At 36.7% G+C, this 23385-nt stretch overlaps 1 protein-coding gene across 1 annotated transcript in view; it reads left to right on the forward strand.

Annotated features, from left to right (window-relative positions):
* Nucleotides 1–23079, forward strand: part of SrpRalpha (signal recognition particle receptor alpha) — a 135425-nt gene extending 112346 nt beyond the window's left edge. The window contains exons 11-13 of the mRNA XM_090388178.1: nt 1721–1806; nt 13991–14167; nt 22370–23079. Coding sequence (XP_090244304.1) covers nt 1721–1806; nt 13991–14167; nt 22370–22495 — 389 coding nt within the window. The 3' untranslated portion in view covers nt 22496–23079. The remainder of the gene's footprint in view (nt 1–1720; nt 1807–13990; nt 14168–22369) is intronic.
* Nucleotides 23080–23385: the final 306 nt, after the last annotated feature.

The following is a 23385-nucleotide window of genomic DNA, read 5'->3' on the forward strand; positions in this document are numbered from 1 at the left end:
AGCATTTCTTAGTGACTTCTTTCCAAGAACTATCAATGTTTTCAATTGCGTTTTTAATGGTGTAGTTTTTCCAAAAAGTTTTAACTGTCATTTCCTCTTTATCCTCTAGTTCAGTTAAATTGCTTAATGTTCAACGCAGATAATAAGCTTTAAATGATGCTATTACTCCCTGATCCAATGGTTGAATCAGGGAAGTTGTGTTTGCTGGAAGAAACACAACTTTGACAGGAATGCATGTGTCCAACGTGTTAAGATCAGTAGGATGTCCCGGAGCATTGTCTAACAACAAAAGAGCTTTTTCTTCAAAGTTGTTTTTTTTGACAATACCGTTTTACTTCAGGACAAAAACAGTTAACAAACCAATCAGTAAATAACTCCTTGGTAACCCACGCTTTTCTATTTGCTTTCCATATTACAGGTAAATTCATTTTTATGTTACCTTTTAACGCCCTCGGATTTTCTGAATGGTAAACTAATAACAATTTTAATTTATAATCGCCAGAGGCATTTGATCCAAAATTCAAAGCAGCCAAATGGTCTTTGGCTGCTTTGAACCCAGCAGCTGATTTTTCTTCAATAGAAATGAAGCTTTTTGTTGGTAGCCGTTTCCAGAACAAACCGCTTTCGTCAACACTGAACACCAAATTTGGTGGAAAATTTTCACATTCAATTATTTCCTTTAGTTTTTCTGGAAACTTATTTGCAGCTTCTCCTGTTAATTTTACACTATGAATCCTGGCCCGTTTTTTTAAATTTCTCGAACCAACCACGAGAAGCCCAAAAGGTTTCCATAATTTCTTCAGTTTGTTTAGATTTCAGGTGATTAAACTGGAATATTTTTTTTTTTACGTTAAATGGGGCTTGAAATTGTGGACTTCGTTATATCGAAGCTTCGTTATCAGAGGTAACGTTAACCGAGGTATGCCTGTATATATATATATATATATATATATTATTTATTTTTTTTTTTTTTATTATTATATATTTTAAATTTATTATATATTTTGAATAGTCTAGCATGTGATTTTGTAATATTCTTCAAAATTTAATATTTGTTACTGAAAAAGTCCCAAGAGAGGAGTACATAACATATAGCTATCTAACTTTTCTTTTTATTCGTTTCTGAATTAAAACTTACTAAATGTATTCCATTATATGATAAAGCATGTTTGCTTGAGGCGCCTCCATAGCCAGGTGGGAAGGAGCAGCAGTGCGTAGCACACACTTCTTGATTAGACCGGGGTTCGAGCCCGTCACCACCAAATACGGAGGATGCGGAAAGGTCAGGTAATGACCATCGCATATCCCGGAGCCATATGGCCTCAGTTGCTAATGCTCCTAAAAAACCAAACAACAAACAGCATGTTTGCTTAGTGATATTATACATGCAAACTGTTTTCTAATTGCATTAGACGATTTATGTATTTATTCATATCATCCAAGCCATATTGTTTTTGAACCTCGTTTGAGAAGTAAGTAATTTTGTTATCCCTGGTTTATGAAATTGGCTTCCCCTTGTTAAAGTACTACTTGCTTCTATGAATGGTAACTTGTCACTTCTCTTATATCTGTTCAGCAGTGTTTAAGATAGCCACCGTTTATATGTTGATAAGTAGAATTATTAATTTTCATCATAGTGCTTTAATTTATGAACTAGTAAATGTTTCATAAAAGACTGAAAAAGATTACTAATAATTTTCTATTCATATCATTTTTGTAGCCAGAGATTCAAAACTTGATGTTGTATTGATTGATACTGCTGGAAGAATGCAAGATAATGAACCATTAATGAGAGCTTTGGCCAAAGTACGTATGTTGGCTATCTATTTTTTTTTAATACAATGAAAATCATTATCTCATTTTAATGTATGAGAAAGTTATAACAGTTAATTTCCCCTTCCCTTCCACAATATTCCAAGGACTGTTTCAAACAACGCACTCCAAATACTTGGCGGTATGATTCCTGTAGATTTATATATTGCTTTTCAGGGTTTGATTTGCTACCTAAAAAAAGGACAGTCTAAAACAATGCTTGGAATTATGACTGACCCAGCCAGCAACTTTAAAAGGGAGAAGAAAAGGCTTTGGAAGGAATTTACTGTTGTCTGGCAAAAAAGATGGGATGAGAATGAATTTGTGCTTGTAACAAGAAAGTATATTGCACAAGTGGAATTCTCAACAACCCCTGGAATTATTTCGTAGTTTAGACCTTCTATGACAACTTCTTATCTGCTAACAGGGCATGGATCCCTCCAGGCTAAGTTATTTGAGCATGGCCTGGAGCCTGATCCGTACTGCACGGGTGGGGAATATGAAAGTGGATTCATGTACTTTTGAACTGTCCATTGTACTCTCAACTTAGAACGGATTTAATGTCTACAGTTCCAAACTTATTGGAGAACAATGTAAATATCTTACTTGAAGACCATAATAACTTTATTGCTCTGCAAATCTTCTCAAGATCAGTTTTCATATTGAGGACTCAGTTAAGAACTTCAGCTTCTTCTGGGAATTGACTTCACAAATGACAAAAAGACAAAAGGTTTAAGTGTAAACAGAAGATTTAAGTTAATTGTTATTGTGTTGACTTATATGGATTGCTATTGTGTTGATTTATGTTAATTAATGTTGCATTGATTTTGGCCAGTTGTTATCGACAAGATTTATGTCAATTGTTATTGTAAAGATGTATGTTATATATTGTTTTCTTGGTTCTCAGTAATTCAGAGACACTGAGCATATTTAAAAAAAAAAAAGTATTGTATATATCTGTTTAATATAATAATTAGTGGGTGAGGATAATTTGTGGAAGTTCTCCACTAGTAATTCATTTGTTGACACCCACTGGTATTGCACTACATCCGGTGGGTGTGGGACTTGCATTTGGCACAAATATATAACGTAAACCCGGGCCTAGAGAAGGGCACTGGGCAACAGCTGTCTTATATTGGCGGTGGTAAAATACCTCGCACATGTTTTTAGGCTAGATTTGTTGAGGTTCTATGCCAAAACAGATGAACTAGGTGGAGATGGGCTTTTGCCTAGGAGCCACCCTTGACTCTGGGATACATGTACAAAGTGGACCAGGAGGAGTTCCCTTCCACAACACCCACACACTCCATTAAAAGTTTCTCCAAGTAAAAATATGTATTGTTTTACATACAGCTTATAAACAAACCAGTGTCATAAGCTGTTTTGCACTACATAGAGTTAGTGTAACATACTTTAAACTTTTTTGTTGTGTTCTGCAGTGTTCAATAATTAAGTTTACAGTATATAGTGTCATTACAGTGAAACCTCTCGAAAGCAAACAGCATTGAGTCAGAAGAAAGTATCCACTATAGGAAGTGTATACTTTGCAGGCAACCACGAAGACAGTTTCACTAATTTGAAAAATGAAATTCATTAACTGGTTGCTCAGACATTTTTTTTTAATTTTTTTTTATTGATTATCATTATACATATGTTTCAATTAATTAGCTTTTAATAAATAACACAACTTTTAGTAAAAATAAATATAAATGGCTTTGTTTAGGTAAATTTCATTTTGATTGTTAATTATTAGTTTGCTTACTAGTTCTGCATCTGTATTCATCGTTTTTGATCACGTAAAATGTAAAAGTACACCCCCCTTTAATGGATTAAAACCTCCCTTCCTTTTTAAATTTTTGAATATAGCCCTGCCAGAAACAGCAAGGATTTTAATTTCTTGAAAAATTAGCATGCAGTTCAATTAGCATAATGCCTAGAAATGTTCAACCAGTATTCCTAGGGAAAATTTACATACACAAACAAATTGCATGTGTAGCTACTTGAACAACCACCATTTCTCACTGCTGAGTGAAAGTGATATATCACAACACAGGAAAATTGTCATCGACCTGAGTCAAAAAGCTGGACACCACTGTTACTAAAGTAGTTATGAAAGCAATGTCAAGGATCACATAGTGCTTTTATCAAAGGGTGCGCCTCCGTAGCCAGGTGGGAAGGAGCAGCAGTACGTAGCACACATTTCTTGATTAGACTGGGGTTCGAGCCCGTCACCACCAAATACGGAGAATGCGGAAAGGTCAGGGAATGACCACCGCATATCCCGGAGCAATATGGCCTTAGTTGCTAATGCTCCTAAAAACCAAATAACAACATAACAAATAACAACTTTTATCAAATATATATATAGGAATATCATGTATTCTGCACATTATAGAAATAATGTACAGGATGTCCACAAATCTTATTTACAAAACTAAAAATGTTTCTACATGAATATGGCACATGATACAAATATGAAATCACTTCCAAGTGATAGAGGATATCATCAAATTTTTATTCACCAATCAAAAAATGTGCATGCTGCAATAATTGCCGCTCTAATCACAAAACTATTATCATGGAGAAATTTACAAACAAAATTCCATCCTCTTGGTGTTGTCATTGATCAGTGGTTTCTGTACAAGCTATAACTTGTCTGTTTTGTTATTTAGTTTTTAGGAGCATTAGCAGCTAAGGCCATATTGCTCCGGGGATATGCGGTGGTCATTCCCTGACCTTTCCGCATCCTCTGTATTTGGTGGGCACGGGCTCGAACCCCGGTCTAATCAAGAAGCTATAACTTGTATGGTTTCATCCTCAGATGGCAACATAACATGTTGTACACTTGACATTGACATATTAAGTTAAAGACTCATGCTGAATAAAATTTCCTGGGATTCACATAAAACACTTTCAAACCAGCTCCAATGCCTTCACTTACTCTTGTTCGACCATCATCTTAGCCAGAATGTTTGCACAAACAGGCACCCTTTATGAATTTTCTGTACCATTGCAGAAGTGTAGATATACTCTGTGACTTCTTTATAAACTGTGTTCAAAATTGACATGCACAACAGCAGTGGCAGATTGCAGCTCTTTCAATTATAGTATACCTTGTTGCTTTCTCATGGTTGATAAATTTCATCATGTTTGCAGTTATGCTGCCATCTATTGCAAAACACTTTCCAGTTGCTGAATCAAAACTTAAAGATATCCCATATCATCTGGAAGTAGTTTCAGATTTGTATCATGTACCCTAATCACACAATGTTTTAGTTTTTGTAAAGAAGGTATGTAGATACCTTGTATTTAAGTTGCAGAAAATCCTCATAGGCTATTGGTCAAAATTAATGTATATTAATTTATATTAATTTGTGGCTTTTATGTATAAGCCACAAACTGAATCTTGTATACTGACTTGCTACATGATTAGTATAAGACAGATCTATGAAATTTACCTCATATTGAGGTAAATTTCTCTTATCAGAGAGTAAATCAGAGTGTCTTATAATGGAGGATTTTAATTTCCAGATATTGACTGGAACTTGTGGGTTGGTCACTCGCACACTAGCAAGACTTTTGAGGATTTATTGAATGACTGTTTTCTAAAGTAACATGTTCGAGAGGCAACCAGAGGGAGAAATACACTTGATCTGATTATCAGTAGTCATTCTTCATGCATTAAGAATTGCAAATAAAGGAACCACTAGGTGGCAGCGATCACAGTGTGCTGAAGTGGGATTTACTGTTACTGAAAGAGGTAACTACCATCAGGGGTAAAGGGAAGGCTTTTTGCTTTTGTAAAGGTGACTAGGGTAGTCTGAGACAGTATTTAAATTCTATACAGTGGGACTAACTGATGATGTTACCAACAGCAAATTCAAAATGGGAAGCATTCAAAGAATTAATTTTGGAAGCTACTAGGCTTTTCATACCAACTAAAAAATATTGTTCAAGATTTAGGCCTAAATGGATGTCAGATGAACTAATTAGACATGTGGCAGAGAAGAAAAATGCATGGGATACATATAAATTAACAGGTGAGACAGAAGCCTATGATAGATATGTTGGTGTGTAACCAAATCACAAAGGAGTTTAGGCAGGCAAAGGCAGATTACGAGAAATCTTTGGCAAATGATGCAAACAAAAACAGCAAAGAGTTCTTTACTTATGAAAACTCTAGAAGGAAGGGGATGAATCAGATTGGTCCACTTGTTCAACTGTTGATGATCCTGCTCAGATAGCTAACAAACTAAATGAATATTTTGCATCTACATTCACATATGAGGAGTTATAAGGGAGGGGAATGCCAGAGGTGTATTAAAATCTGGCAGTAAGCTAGATAATCTTGTAATAACTAAGAGTAAAGTGGAGGACGAATTGTTGAAGATCAACATAAGAAAGGCACCTGGGTTGGATGGTATCTATCTAGTTATATTAAAGGAGGCAGCAAAGGAAGTAAGCAAACCCTTAACCATAATTATGAGAGCTTCCTTGGACTCAGGGGAGGTACCCATGGACTGGAGATATGCAAATGTGACCCCAATCCACAAAGAAAGATCAAAGGGAGACATGAGTAATTACAGACCTGTTAGTTTTACTTCTGATACAGCGAAATTAATGGAGGCGCTGGTTAAAGAAGTATTGCAGGATCATCTAGATAAGACTTCAATTATAGCTCGGACACAGCAAATTGGTCAGACAAAACTTTCCTTTATGTTAAGGGAAAGTCTTGTCTGACCAATTTGATTGGATACTATGATGTGATCACAAAGGATCTTGATACAAAGAATAATTTTGATATCATATATCATATATTTGGATCTTTGCAAGTGGAAGACTGCTGCCCAAATTGGAGCAATATAGCATTGGAGGCAAATTGCTGCTATGGATAAAGGGATGTTTGAGTGGGAGAAGACAGAGAGTGGTAATCAATGGAAACTACTCTTCATGGACTAATGTTATAAGTGGAGTCCCCCAGGATTCAGTGTTGGGTCCGTTGTTTTCTGTATTTATTAATGATATGGATGATGGTATATCAAGCTTGATGTCCAACTTTGCAGATGATACGAAGGTTGCCAGGGTTTTTAATGACAGTAAAGCACTGCAACAGGATCTAGAAAAGTTGAGAAGGTGGGCTGAGAGGTGCCAACTGAAGTTTAACATTGACAAATGTAAAGTACTGCATATGGGAAGCAGTAACCACAGAGTAACATATCAACTGTGTTTTAATACACTGATAGTGGTAGAGTGAAAAGGACCTGGGGGTAATTGTGCGGGCAGATAAGAAGTTTTCTGAGAGTGAAGGCAGTCTGCAAGAGTAGCTTATGGTGTCTTGTCAATGATACACAGGAATTTTTCTAGCAGGGATAAGGAGGTGATTATCCCCTTGTATAATTCATTGGTCAGGCCACACCTTGAGTACTGTATACTGGTCTGGAGGCCTCATTTTAAAAAGGATGTAGAGCTGTTGGAATGAGTACAGAGAAGGGCAACAAGATTAGTGATTGGATTGTTACAATCACTAATCTTGTTGTCCTTCTCTGTACAAAGGGTTGCTCTTATGAAGAAAGGCTTATGTTTTGCAAATTACAGTGTCTGGAGACTAGGCACCTGCAAGGTGATCTGATTGAGATGTATAAAGCCTTGAATGATTTGAGCATGCTCAATGCTGATGGGGCATAAATTCAAATTGAGGAAAGACAGTTGCAGGATAGATGTGCAGAAGTTTGCGGAAGTTAGTACTTAGTACCGTGCTTCGGTTGGAGGTTGAAAAGTGAAAGGAGATATTTTTTGGCATTAGACTTGAACTTCTGTAGACTGTAATTTTCAGGAAATACGTATGAAGGAAGGTTGTTCCAGAAAACAGCAGTTGAATGAATAAACGAGGAAGATGAAAAGTTGGTTCTGTGAGTTTGAAGTTGGACAGTAAATGGATGTTGGCATGCGTTCAGGCTGTTTTGAAAGAGAGAGTGGCAATTATAGAAGCCAATTCAGAAGAACAGTGCCCATTGAAGTATTTGTAGAAAAGGCATGCAGCAGAAACAGTGTGCCTATGAGACAGCGAGTGGAGAGATTCTCTTAAAGAGGAGTCATTAATTAACCTAACTGCCCTCTTTTGAATGGAATCTAGAAGCCTGAAAGAGGTTTTGGGGGCACTGCCCACATGTGGGAACAATATTCCATGGTATGGTGGATTTGCGATTTGTACAGAGTGAACAGCTGTTTGGAAGAAAAGTAATGCCTTTTTTGGAAGAAAAGTAACGCGAAAGAGAAAATGAAGTTTTTTAGATGCTGAGGAAGCAATATTTGTAATGTGCTTGTGCCAAGAGAGATTAGAAGTCAGAGTAATCCCCAAAAGAGATATATCATTTTGCCTAGAAATTGGAGTGTCACCAAAGATAAGCATAGGAGTAGAAGAATCCCTTTTGCGAGATATAAGACAAGACTGAGTTTTTGAAGGATTGAAATCAACTAAGTTGTCTTTGCCCCACTGGAGAATTACCTGGAGATCGGCATTAAAGGAATTGGTAGCAGATATTCGAGAAGTTGAAGCTGATTGAGCAGGGCAAGGTTTCTCAAAATGAAAAGTGGAATGCAACGTGCTATCATAGGCAAAACTATGGATAACGATTTCCAGTAAATGGAAGAAGGTCATTAATATAAAAGAGGAAAAAAGTGGGGGAAAGAACTGAACCTTGGGGACACCAGGATTAGTGGAGAAGTTAGAAGACAGAGAGCTAGCTACCATCACCTTCAGTGAGCGATCAGAGAGAAAACTGGATAACCAATTACAAAAAACAGTTGACAAACCATAAGATGGGAGCTTGTTTCGAAGACCTTTATGCCAAACACGATCGAAAGCCTTTGAGATGTCAAGAGCAACTGCTTGTGTTTCACTGAACTTTTCCATTAAATTTGCCCATAAATGGGTAACATAAACCACAATATCACCAGTGAATCGACACTGACGGAATCCATACTGGCAATCATTGATCAGATGGAAGGTTTGCAGGTACTTTAAGAGTTGGCGGTTAATTGATTTCTCCATTACTTTAGAAAGAGTAGAAGTAATTGCAATGGGACGATAATTTGATGGGAGGGACTTGTCACTCTTTTTAGGAACTGGCTGGATATGAACAAATTTCCAAGCAGAAAGAAAAACACCTTTGGAATAAGAAAGTGAAAAAATGCCGCAAAGAACAAGTGGAGAAAATACCATCAGGACCTGGGGCTTTCTTAGCATCGAGATTCGTTAAAATCCTTCTGACATCCTTTTGACGGAAGACCACAGGAGGCATTGAATGGAGCATGTTGGAATGGTGGGAGGTGTTTTAGCAAGATCATTAATACATAAGTTGGAAGAAAAATGGGATGCTAGCAGGTCAGCTTTATCCTTGGCTGAAGTGACAACAGAACCATCTGCTTTTGAAAGAGGTGAGAGCAGAGATGGGCAAAAATTGCAGCCAATAGCTTTGGCAAGAGACCAGAAAGTTCAGCTACCATTAGGGCAAGAAGCAAGTTTTCTACTCTTAGCCTGTTCAAAATCTATTTTTGACTGATTAATGACTTCTTTACAATTTTATTTATTTATTTCGTATGATGTGATCAATACATGAAGGAACCAGTTTTTTTCTTGCTTCCTTCGTGTATCATGGCCGGGATATCCAACCAACCGGTTGGTTCGGCACCATCGTGATATCCAGCCCGAGGTGGGAATCGAACCCGCGACCTTTGGGTTGCCAGGCAGGCACTTTACCTACCCGGTTAGCCCGGTCGGCACTTCTTTACAATTGTTGCAAGCTTTGGTGTAGGCAGAAAATGAAACTGAAGAATTGGAAACAAGCCAATTACAATATGCAGCATTCTTCTCTTGAACAGCCTTAGCACATTTATTGGAAAACCAAGGTTTAGATAAAGGACAAGATTTTAATGTGGAATAATGAATTCCATTCCTACAAGAATAATATCACTGACATGATCAGAGCAAACGTTGACATCAGAAGTTTTGAAACAGTAGTCCGACCAAGGAAAAGAAGAAAATAAATCTTGCAGGTCATCCCATTTTGCATTCTTGTAATGCCAAACTGTACAAGGTTGGGTATAGCCATGACATAAAGGCTCCATTGGAGAAGAGACAATCACCAAGTTGTGATCTGAGGTACCTAAAGGACACTCACTTCGACAGTGTACTTAGAAGGGTTGCTTGTGAGAAAAAGATCAAGCATGTTGGCTGTATGGTTAGGATTGTCCGGTATTCTTGTAGGTAAATGTACAATCTGTGCAAGGTCATTAGAAATTGCAAAAGCTTCAGCATCTCGGCCAGCTGTGTCGGTGTGACTAGAAAATGGAAGCCAGCTAGAGTTGTGAAAGTTAAAATCACCAAGGAAAATTACCTCACTGTTAGGAAAGTTGGACTGGAGAAAGTCAAGTTGCAAAAAGATTAAGTCAAAGAGCTCCAAATGATTAGTGGAGTTGGGAGAATGGTAGAGACAGCAGATGAATTTGACACAATGAGGTAGAGAGATTTTAAGCCAGAGAAGATCAAAGAGAGGAGGTTCAAAATTACCAATTCTCTGACAGGTAATATCGGAACAGACATATGCACAAGTTATGACCTTTGAGACAAAAGGAATCGTACAGCAAATAATTTGGGCAACTGAGATGAGCAGTATTTGAATCAACTGATAACTGAGATTCTGTCAGAAAAGGTACATGGTGTTTGGCAGACTGCAAGTGGAAATGGACATCGTTGAGATTAGAATTGAGACCACGTATATTTGTGAAATGAACTAGGAAGTGTTTGGGAGGTTTAGATCTTTTCGCATATAAGCTTACTCTATTAGTTTGACAATTCATGGTGTATTCAATAGTATGAAAAAGTTGGGGGGGGGGGGACATGCTGTATGAAGTAATGAAATTTTTGGATATGGCGTACACATGGTAAGAATATACCCAGATCCTTGACATAACGTGGCCTCGACAATGCCTCCCACATACACACTACTCGGGACTCCATCCAGTCACCATCTGGTGGAATAGAGGTAGCAAGATTATACACTAGCTGATCCAGTAGCCTCCTAAATAGTTACCAATAGGTTCGGTCCGGTATACTAACTAGCAGCCAGCCTGGGAACACCGTTTTAGAGCTGTACCCTCGAAATGTAAGGAAGATTGGATCTCGCAATGATGTTCATCATAACCTCAAAAGTCATCAGTCGTACTGAATGATGGAAGAGATGGGGAAAGAGTTGGCCGCAACTTATCTCTGGACACTAAACGTGGGTTCCACCACTTTAAGCCTCCAATAAGCAAAGTGGTAGTATTGCACCGGTTGATGAGAGTCATCTACCACCTAGTATTGCCTGGTAACACGGAAGGGCGGCATTCCTCCATGTGGTGTGGATGCCGCACCTCGACCCCTGCTTACGTTGGTTCGTACTTGGTTGGTCACCCACAGTGTGCTTGTGCATGGAGGTGTTATACCCAGGAATACTAACAGTCCCTCCATCATGAAGGTGCATGCAGAGGATTTGGCTGTCACAGACCATCCGGACTTCACCAAAATTTGGTTTACTTGACTTGAATGTCACCCAAATATCAGTTCCATCAGCGTTTTAGACTCCCAGGTAGCCAGTACAGCTTGTCTGACATATCTGAGAAAATGTCTGTGACATCCTCAAGGACCAGTCAGTTCTACCCTTTTACAAGGGTAGAATTGACTCAAAGGGATAGGTTGTTGACTAATCTAACCACTGAGGCTGGTTAATCACAACTGAAAATGAGTTCTGGATATATTGTTATTTGGTTTTTAGGAGCATTAGCAACTAAGGCCATATTGCTCCGGGGATGTGCGGTGGTTATTCGCTGACCTTTCCGCATCCTCCGTATTTGGTGGTCACGGCTCGAACACCAGTCTGATCGAGAAGCGTGTGCTACGCACTGCTGCTCCTGCCCACCTGGCTACGAAGGTGCCAAATATATACCAGGGGGTATCAAAAAGTTCATACCCTTACCTAGAAATAATAGCCCTAGAAAGGTGAAACTTCATAGGAACTTTAATCCTTTTCTAGGTACTCTCCATGTATAGTAACACATTTCCCTCATCTATGGCTCAGTTGTTTAATGCCTTGATCATACCAGTTCGCACTTTTTTACAATCCCACTTGATTGATGACTTTCTGAGACAAATCAAAGCAGCGTCCATGCAATGGTTTCTTCATTTCTCGAAACAGGAAGTCTGACAGTACTAGGTCAGGAAAATAAGGTGGGTGCTGCAGTAGTTTGAAGCCACACACAAATCCAACAGTTAGCTATAACATTGCATTCGACATTGCTTCTGCAAAGGCGTCAGCAATCTTGGAACACATGGTGCAGAGACCTTAGACATGTGCAGATAGTCATATAAAATGCTGTGGGCAGACCCATAACGAATTCCCACTGCAATTGTGATGAAATGAATTGTCACACTTCTGTCACTCAGCACCAGCTGCTCAAACTTTGTAACTGTCTCACTGTCTGTGGATGTTGATGGCCTTCTTTCTCTTGGCTCATGAAAGACACTTGTACGACCACACTGGAACTCCCATTTCCAATTTTTTAGAGTATCATAGTATGGACAATTCTGTTGATACACAGCTTTCGTTTCTTCGTCAATTTCCTGAGCTTTCTTACCCTGCAAATGCAGGAACTTGATCACTGCGCGATACTCCACTTTGTCAACCATAGCGTCCTTTCTCAGATTCCAGGCTCCACCTGTAGTGTACGCTCACCCACGGGAATGAAATTTCACATGTTAGTTATTGAATATGTAGACAACTTGTATCAAAAACAGCATCCTCATACTGATGTTTTATCTAGGTCGGGGTACAAACTTTTTTGATACCCCCTCGTATATTCCATGTGGTCTCCTTTAACTGCACCTCCAACCATACCAGTTGCATAGCTCTTATTTCACTGTCTGTAGTGGTGATGAATGCTGCTCCAGTAAGTTTGTTCTGGTTTCTGCAGGTTCATTCTGCAATAGTATGGTGTGAATCTCAAATATGTGACCCACTATAAGTTGGTTGGTACAAAGTTAGCTGGCCGGAGTGGCTGTATCACTAATATATTGCTGGGAAAAGATTGTTAAACTATTTCCTTACTGTAGGGGACCTTTTATTGAGGATCTCTAACAGATTTTTTTAGTACTGCATCATAATCAGCTGTTAAGGGAGAATTAAACTCTTGTCAAGACTCTTCTGCAGCAGCACTCATAATAGTTAACATGTGAAAGCAGAATTATATATCCCAGCCATGTGATAATATGGGCATTCAGATTTCATTGCTTGCTCTTATCCTATAAGCAAAACATTATTTTCAACTGTTAATCTCACAGACTACTTTTAAAAATGACTACTCCAAATAAAGGAATTATGTAATAAGTCATACCAAATCATAATGAAAAATTATAATAAATACAAATATGTTATATTACAAATCACTACTGCAGCTGACAGATATTTTCACACTACTTTTCCCAGCCGACCGGGCTAGCCGAGTTGGTCAAGTACCTGCCCGGCAACCCAAAGGTCGCGGGTTCGATTCACGCCTCAGGTTTGGATCAAAGTACTGCAAAAACCTTGGGAAGTGCAATATGGCCACAGAAGCTGATGTGCCAACAACTACCAAATCAAAAAAAAAAAAAAAAAAAAAAACACTTTTCCCTTATGAAAAAGAAGGAAAAAAAGAGGAAACTAAGATTGGAAAGTACTGAAAATAATTCAACCTTGTCATTTCATGACTGTTCAGTTGAATAAATTAGATATTGTTGGTATACAAGAAAAAAAAAAGCAGTGCATTTGCATCCAAAATGTATAAGCACAATTAATGGTTAGTAATGTGGGTTAAAATCTGTAGTTTTGTGATCAACTTTCATTTCCTCTCTTTCGTAGTTTCTTAGATTATCTCTTTAAAATTTAAACCAAGATGCTGTAGTTATGACTGGCCATAGCAAATTCAGGGCAGACATCAAAACTGTCCACTGAATTTGCTATGACCAGCCATTTTAATTATATTCCTTCTCTGTATTTTTCATTTCTGTTTACATATTTCTAATTTGTGCAAAATTTTGAATTTTTTTTTTGAACAGTTTTTTGAATATCTTTACATAAAAATTTAAAGAGCCTTTATTATTTAGCTTATCAAGGTGAATTCTCCAGATCTGGTACTTTTTGTTGGAGAAGCTCTTGTAGGAAATGAAGCTGTTGATCAACTGGTTAAATTTAATAGAGCTCTAGCTGATCATTCCAAACAGGATAATCCACATCTTATTGATGGTATTGTTCTTACTAAATTTGACACAATTGATGACAAGGTAAGAATGATTTCTTATTGCTGATTTTGATTTTTTTTTTATTCTATTTTTGTTGTTATCATTGTACTTTTTATTCAGCATTGTTATTACTAAAATACAAAGTAAAGAGGTTTTTTTTTTTTTTTGTAAGTAACCATTACTAACTGAATGTAACTTATTTTTATTAATTTTCGTACTGAAATTTAAACACTCATTTGGAAACATTCATATTTTCAGTGGACCATCCTTATAGCAGGTTGGATTATAAAGTAACTGTAAACCCTGGCTATAGTTCTATAAAAATTAGGAAAGATTGTTAATATTGATAGCTTTTTTTTTTATCCTCATCAATTTGCTAAAAACTTGTTTTTACCTGACAATAGTAACGTATCCAGGCATAACAAATACAGTGGCACTGTACTTTATTTTTGAGAAAAAGTTATTTGTTTTTAAATTTCAGCATGCAGTAATATGACCAACGTTTGACCTTTTCCTAATGAACTGTATTACTTATTAAATTTAAAAATGTCATATTTTTTAAACTATGTTATTTTCAAAATAGCAAAACATTAATTTGTGTGGGGGGACAAACTGTAAACAAAGTATAAACATGCAGTTAGTAATCATTTTCAGGTTTGTATAGCCATTAAACATTAAAAAATTCAAACTAATGCACATATTACTGTGTTTTGCCAATGTCATAAACAGCACACATCACTTCCAAAATCAGAGCACTTTTACTTCAGTAGTTTTCAAAATAATGTCAAAAAAAAAACGTGTATATTTATGAAGCTAGAGTCACTAATCTTAAATTGGTGACTAATGTGCATAAGATATTTTTAGTGGCCCATAAAGCCCTGGTCTGCTGCTGATGTCTTAGAATAACATTTTATTTATTGCAAATATAATCATTCTGCAGATTGTAATTTTTAGGAAATAGATGTGAAGAGCATTGTTCCAGAGAAAAGTAGAAGGGATAAATAAGTAAGAGAAAAAGTTTTGCAAGTTTGTAGTTGGACAGTGAATGAGTGTCAGTTGGTTTGAGCGATGTGTTTGGACCGGTTTTGAAGAGAATGGTGAAATTACAGGTCACAGTTCAGGAGAACAATGTTGATGGAAGTAATGATAGAAACAGCATGCAGCAGAAATTGAATGTTTGTGAGACAGTGAAGAGACAAAATTGGTCATTAATTAACCTGACTCCCTCCTCTTTTGAACAGAATCTAGGGGCGACAGAGGTTTTAGGGGTGTCATCCCAGATGTGGGAACAATATTCCATAATAGAGTAGATTTGAGATTTGTACAACAGAGTCAGTAGCTGTTTAGAAGGAAATAACACAGAGCAAAAAAGAAAATCTGGGGTTTCCTTTTTATGCAAAGGAAGAAATGTTTGAGATGTGCTTAAGCCAAGAGAAATTAGAAGTTGGGATAATTCTCAAAAGAGATATTGTGATAGTATCTAGAAATCAGAGTGCCATTGATGATGAGCATAGACAGGACTGTCTTATTTCTCACATCTATCATTACTTGCAGCAAGCAGTCAGGGAAAATTGGCTACTCAGTTGCAAAAAAAAACCAGTTGGAAATCCATAAGATGGGAACTTGTTTAAAAGATCTGTATGTCTTGGAAATCTCAAGAGTAACTGTCTGAGTTTTGCAAAATTTTCCATCAGATTTGTCCAAAGATGAAGTTCATAACATAATATAAGCGAGTATATCGCCAATTGATCAACACTGATGGAATCCGTGTTGGTGAGCATTGTACAGATAGATGTAGACAGAATAGTGTTAGATGCTTACAGCAGAGATTAGTGCAATTGGACCGTAATTGGAAGGGAAGTTTGTCACCCTGTAATGACAGTAATGGCAGTGTGCTACTGCAACAGGATCTAGATAATTTGGGCGGATGGGCTAAGAAGTGGCAACTGAAATTTAACCTTGACAAATGCAAAGTACTGCATATGGGTAGAAGTAACCCCAGAGAAACGCACCAACTGTGTGGTACTACACTTAAGGTGGTAGAAAATGAAAAAGACCTTGGAGTAATTGTGCAGTCAGATATGAAGTTTTCTGAGCAATGCAGACAGGCTGCCAGGGCAGGTCATGGGGTTTTGTCAATGATATACAGGAATTTTGCTAGCAGGGAAAAGGTGATTATCCCTCTATATAAGGCAATGGTCAGGCCACGCCGTGAGTACTGCGTACAGGTCTGGAGGCCTCATTTTAGGAAGGATGTAGATTTACTTGAGCGTGTACAGAGAAGGGCAACAAGATTGGTGAGGGGAATGAAGGGATCCTCTTACCAAGAGAGGCTTAAGTTCTGCAAATTGCAGTGGCTGGAGACTAGGCACCTGCGCAGTGATCTAATTGAAGCGTATAAGACCTTGAATGGGTTGAGCACGCTGAATTCTAATGGGATCCACTTGTTCAGATTACGAACCTAAGGGGGTATAAATTCAAATTAAGAAAAGACAGATGTAGAATAGATGTACGGAAATTTGCCTTTAGCCAGCGGATGGTTAATTGCTGGAACAAACTTCCATCTGTAATTGTGGAAGTTGATAGGTTGAATAAATTTAAGGAGGAACTGGACAGGCATTTGGAGGGAATGGTGTGTTTTTTTTTTTTTTGGCTGATGCTGCATAAGCTCATACACTTGCTTTCTTGCATCACATGCCACTACTACTACCCCTTCCAATTTTTATGAACTGACTCAATGTGAGCTAATTTTAAAGAAGGAAACACACCAGTGGAATAAAATAGTGTAAAAAAAAAAGTTGCTTGAAAAAAATTCAGGAGCACAAGTGTGGAGAACAAATTGAGAAATGCTATTAGGAACTGTAGCTTTCTTAGCAACAAGATTGTTCAAATTTTTTCTGACATCCTTTTGTTGGAAGACCATGGGAGGCATTGGGTATGGTAAGAGGTAATTTACCAAGATCATTAATATATCAGTTAAAAGAAAAGTAGGATGCTAATAAGGCAGCTTTATCTTTAGCAGATGTAGTAGAACCATCAGGTTATAACTGAAGTGGTAGTATAGATGGACAGAAGTTGCTACAAATAGCAGGCGATTAGAAGTCTCAACTACCACTTGGATATGAAGCAAGTTTTGTGTCATAGCCTATTCAAAATCAAGTTTGGATTGATTAATAATTGTTTTACAACCGATGCAGATTAATGTAGACAGAAATTAAAGCCAGAGATTTGGATGCAAGCCAGTTGCAGTATGGTCCATCCTTATCTTGAGCAGTCTTAGCACATTTATTGAAAGGCAAAAGTTTAGATAAAGAACAAGAAAGTGTGTGGAGTTGAAAGGCAGATATGCTGAATAAACTGTGTATAATTGGATTACCTTGTTTCTTTCGATTATAGGCAGAGAACTTATGCCGTAGTGGGTAGCACAGTTGGTAGAATCACCAACTGTGCTAAGAAACAACCTGAGTTCAATTAAATATGGAATAAAGGATTTCATTCTTACAATAATGATTTCACTGACCCAATCTGAGCAAATGTTAGAATATTGGAAGTTTTAAAGCAGTAATCTAACCAAAGAGGATTATAAATCATGTAGATCACCCCACGTTGCAACCTTGTAGTGTGTGTGAGAGAGAGAGAGAGAGAGAGAGAGAGAGAGAGAGAGGAGAGAGAGAGAGAGAGATTACACTGGCAAAACAATAAAATAAATAACCAGATAAAAAAATCAAAATATATAAAAAATAAAAAGAAAATAAACAACCTATGTATTTTCCTTATCACATTGGTAACCAGCTGACCTTTTAAATTTCCCAAGCTATCAAACCTTAGCTACCTATTTCAGTAATTGACAACTCATTCTCTAAAGTAAGACTTCCTATAGTACAGTCTAAAATTTCTCTTCCCATAATTTGAATCTATGGTCCATAATTCTGATATCATTAATAAGAGTGAAAATTTAACCTTCATTCGTTTTACTTTCCCCTCTTAGAGCCTTATAGACCTCAGTGGGGTCCCCCTCCAAACTCTGTAGCCCAGATATTCAAGGTCTTTCCTCACAAGGGTGCAAATCCAGTTGCCCATCTTTGGACTCTTTCAAGAAGTGTGATATATATATTTTTTTTTTTATGTGAAAGCATCTTTGGCAGCACCTACTACATTTTCGTACTGTAACGAAAATTTCTTACAGAAATGATGCAAATGGCATCACTTCCTAAATGCCGCTAATGATGCTAATTCAGTCACTAACATTGATTCAGTAGAGTAAGCAGCCCAAAATATTTGAAATAACAATTCATTTCAATTATTTGTACCCAACCCAAGCCTGAACATCGTTCATGCTACCTGGTCCGAGGACTGGGTCGGGCCACAGCCCGAGGGCCAGGCCTGTGTCCGTGCAGACCTGTAGTGTATAGTATATGGATAGTAGTTATACTGTATAGTATAACTACTAATATAGTATATAGTTTTTACCACTAGCATTAACTATTAACACTAAGTTTATAGTTAACTAGGAATATAATGTTAGTAATAATAACTACTTAGTGGCAGATAGTTATTAACTGGCAGATAGTTATAAGACTTTGCATTAACTGGCAGATAGTTATAAGACTTTGCATTAACTGGCAGATAGTTAACCACTAACTATTACTGGTTAATTTTAGTAGTAATAACTACTAACATTAACTAACAGCAAAATAGGAGTATTTGCTGGATCGTTAACAGTAGTTAGTAGTCATAATAGTTAATAATTTAACTATTGTTGCTGGAAGAGTTACTAGTAATAGTAGTCATTAACTGTTATTACTACTAACAACTGTTCGAGCATTGGACTTCTTACTCCAAAGTTGGAGCAAGAAGTTGAAGAACTTCGTTGCCACTGTGGCATTGTCATCCATAAATTGGCCATAACCTTCAGGATAAAGAGTATGGTTATTGACATTCAACCTTCCACCAGTAAGTAGCAAATTCGTGCCTGCTACTTACCGGTAGATGGTACCGGTGGGGTTTCGCATTTTCGTCAGAGATGTTTTCACATAAATCTATGTTTCTAAATCACATAAATCATCTTTTCGGCATAGAGGGTACACACGTGCTTTTTTTTTTTTAGGTGCGGTCTCCATTCTTAGACACAGTATTTCAAGTGTGGTCCTACAATTACTTTATACATTGGGGTTATGACCTCCCTATATCTACTAGCAAATGTTTGATAAATCATCAGTAGGACACCATTGGCCTTGCTCACTGCCTCTCCACACCACTCTAAGAACTTCATATCTGACCATATTGTAACTCCTAAATCCCTTTTTTTCCTGTGCTGTTTTTAATTCAACTCAACCAAGTGTATAAGTTATTTTGGGATTAGTGTTTTCCAAATATAAGACTTTGCATTTTTCTGAAATAAAACATAGCTGCCACTTCTCTGTCTGACTGTCCTTAATGAATCCAAGTCATCCTGAAGGAGCACTGCTTGGCATATCATTAACCACTCTCTCAATGTTCAGATCAGTGAATTTTAATATTGCACCCTTTATCAATATCATTTAGTTAAATCCGAAACAGTAGTGGTCCCAGGACCAATCCTGGAGGAAAGCCACTTCTATTGTTAGAATAATCTGAAGCATAACCATTAATCACAGTCTTGTGCCTCCTGCTCTTCAGCCTCCATCTTAGACTTTTACCTGTGATTCAAGCCTGCTCCTGCATATACAATAAGTTAACTAAACATGATTTTCCCTTAACAAAACTGTGTTCTGAAGGATTTAACAAAACTGTGTTGAATCCTTCAGAATTCAGCACAAGCCTGTGGCTTCCTTGTGCTATATAGCAAATACTATAATTCCCCTTTTTTTTTACCTAAATGTCCATTGCAATCTTTATCATTGCATTCATGATTTTTCCTACCACTGAAGTCAGGCTGGCCAGTCTGTAGTTACCCACTTCTCTTAGAACCGCCTTTATGTACTGGTGATACATTATCACTTCTCCAATCCAAAGGAATCTCTCCCTGGTTCAGTGATGCCCTCATAATTAACTGTAAGGGCTCTGTGCACTCTCTTGCTGACTCCTTCAAAATTACTATGTGTATGCCATCAACTCCAAAAGTGTCACTTGATGTTTGCTGCTTTTAGGCCCAAATTTTTTTTAATAATCAATCATCTGATATTTTCAATGACTAATTTTATGTTCTCAGCCTCGCACAGCCTCTCTTCACTAATGAAGGGTCCAAATATCAATGCAGGGTGGTAACATGCACAAATAGACATCAGTAGTAATTGAAATGCACAGAAATGTTACTTAAGAATAAGTACATGTGAATAGTAAATTTTCAGACTATGCACAATTTCATAAAGTCCAAAATATAATATTCTCTTTCTGGGGAAATTTATTGTCTTTTACACATAACATATGAAAATTCATTACACATCTAAAATATGTTAGAATACAGAATTAGCTCATTAAGGCATCTTTATGTAATGATAGAGGATACTGCTATTGCCTTACAGCTGAGGTGACTTATATAAGGGAAAGACATGCTAATTAAAGCAAGTTGATAGTGGAATGTGCTGTGAAAACTAGCTGTAGATACCATGTAGCAAAAATAGTTTGATAATGTATAACAGGAATATTCACATGAATTTCTACAAATAGGCATATTCCAATGAACTTTTGGAAATGTGGTAGGTCAGGAAAGCAAGTTCAAAAGAGATTTGATTTAATTCGTCAACTGACTGTTGTTGCACTATATTGGTACAGTATGGTCCAACACAGTAGTTTGACAAATGCAGCTACATTATATGATTGAAAATGTTAAATGGAGCAGCTGCAATGATCCTTGAAAAGAATTCTCAGAATTCATTAATGGTATGAGTCATGACTAATTAAGACAGATTGAAAGGTTTTCAGACGTTATTGCAAGTTGAAAATTTCATTAATTGATATATTACAAAGAATATTATTATGGAATGACTGCATACAAGTCTGTAGTTATTTATCATTGCGAGAAATCAGAGGTTGTGATTTATAGCATCCTGACAAAAGCAACAGGTTCTGTGAACTATTAATCATATCGTATCTTCTTTCAATTCAACAGCCAGGTAAGCTGTTGTTGGATGGCTACACTGTATCTTGTTAGGCACATTAGCTTGTGTGCATAAAGTGCCTGTTGTCTTTAATGTGTCTGTCTACCCACATATAATAATTCAACTCTTAGTGAATGGATTTTCATAAAATTTTATATTTCGCTCTTTTGGAAAGATTTATTGAGAGTTCTCACATTTAATTAAAATTTGAACAACGGAAAATCCAGGAATTAATATTTTTTCATGCATATCACATAAGCTATCCATATACCATATGTTGTAGTTGCAGCACTGGATATTTTGTTAATGTGTGCTAATTGGAGGAATGAACAGACATGTGGCAGATATACAGAAAAGAAATGTTCTTGGTTTGCACATAAGTCACTGCTCTTTTCCCGTTTTTTTTTATTTTTATTATTTTTTGTGCATGTGATATAAATAATAAATTATTGCTCTTTGCTAACATGCTTAAAGTGTAGTGTGCCACATACATTAACTAACCTGTAAATTATAATATAGCTTGGGACTATTGATTGTTGTTTCCATCAATATGAATGCCACTGGTTATCCTGATATGCTAGACAACTCTTGCTTTCCCTGCATGAATTCTGCAGTGCAGTGTAGTGCCCTTTCTATTAAAATATGATAATGTACAGTATCACACAGCAGTTGAGCAAAACACAGACGATTTAAAGGCAGTGATTCAAAAGCTCAGTGTGAACACTATTGAGTTCATCCAGCAATAAGCTGGCATGGCCTTTTCAAAAGAAATGCCAGAGCATTTTTGAAGCTGCCTACAGTGGTTTTGTCATTTGTCTGGAGAAGTCAGAGTTCAAGTCCTGTTATAGACTGAAGGAATTTCTAAATGCCTCTTCAATTTGAACTGTAACTTACCAATCTCAGGCAGAAGGAATGGGAATATCCTCTGAGTTATTCTGTGTTTTGCATGTTGTGCATCCTGAAAAGTTTTGCCTATGAAAAAACTTGTACAGACATAATAAACAGTGCTGCAACATGGTCTTAGCTGCTGATGTGCCTAAAATCTTACTATTTGCAGTTCATTGCAGAATTGTAAAAAAATAATTTAAACCACTGTTTAAATATGTTAGTACAATATTGATGTAATAACATTAATAATATTAAATTGTGTATTTTCATCCTTTAGGTTGGTGCAGCAATTTCCATGACTTACATTACTGGTCAGCCTATTATCTTTGTGGGAACAGGCCAAACTTACACAGACCTGAAGACATTAAATGCTAAGGCCGTTGTACATGCTCTTATGAAATGAATTCATAAGATCGGATGTAGCCAATCGGATGTACCTCTAAATTTTTAAAAATTCAAAATATGTAAATGTGTGTGAAAGAACCTCTTACTCAGTATCTACTATAATCCACATGGTGTGTTACACGGTTACAAAATACTATATTGTAGATGACACCCTAGTCTTTTCTTCGCTATACTACTGCACTGAGAATTTCTCTGTAGTTTTTAGGTCTGGTTCCTCAAAATTTTAATATCCACAACTAAGAAAGATTTGGGGGGGGATGCAGTGGTCATCACTTTTTTTGTATGTAGTAAATTTATTATTCATATTTGTACAGTTTAATTAGTTTATTTTTTCTATGTAAAATATAACCTTACAAATCTTATGGTTATATCATAAGAAAACTTTATTTATCTACCTGATTTTGGTCAACTGTTTATGCATGTGTATAAACTTCATGTGTGGACTGTTACTTAAAGACGCATGAAATGCACACCTTGCATATTATGATAATAAAAAAAAATTAAAAAAAGGTTGTTTGATATTTATGGGCTTGGGTTACTTTTAATAATGTTTCGAGGAAATAAAATTTTCTTTTCCAACGATCCAGTTGTTTTGATCATTCATTCATGACAAAAACACTGTTCATGCGTTTCACCAAAGTTCATTTTCTTTACTATTATTGATAAACCAAAATAAAAGGTGAAATAAACTGTTTAAGAAAGATCAATTTTCTTTGACAATAATGAAAGAAAAACCATTATACAAGAGGCCAAGAGTTACAGATTAATCACTATAGTGTTGGATGGTTTTAAAATGTTGATGCATGAATATAATTTTTTTTTTTTTTTTTTGCAGTTTTCAGTTTGTGAAGGGCTGATTAGGACAACAGGAACAGAGAATAGTGTATG

Source organism: Mastigoproctus giganteus, chromosome 13, assembly GCF_048544385.1.
Source record: "Mastigoproctus giganteus isolate SK-2022 chromosome 13, ASM4854438v1, whole genome shotgun sequence".
Classification (NCBI taxonomy): Eukaryota; Metazoa; Arthropoda; class Arachnida; order Uropygi; family Thelyphonidae; genus Mastigoproctus; species Mastigoproctus giganteus.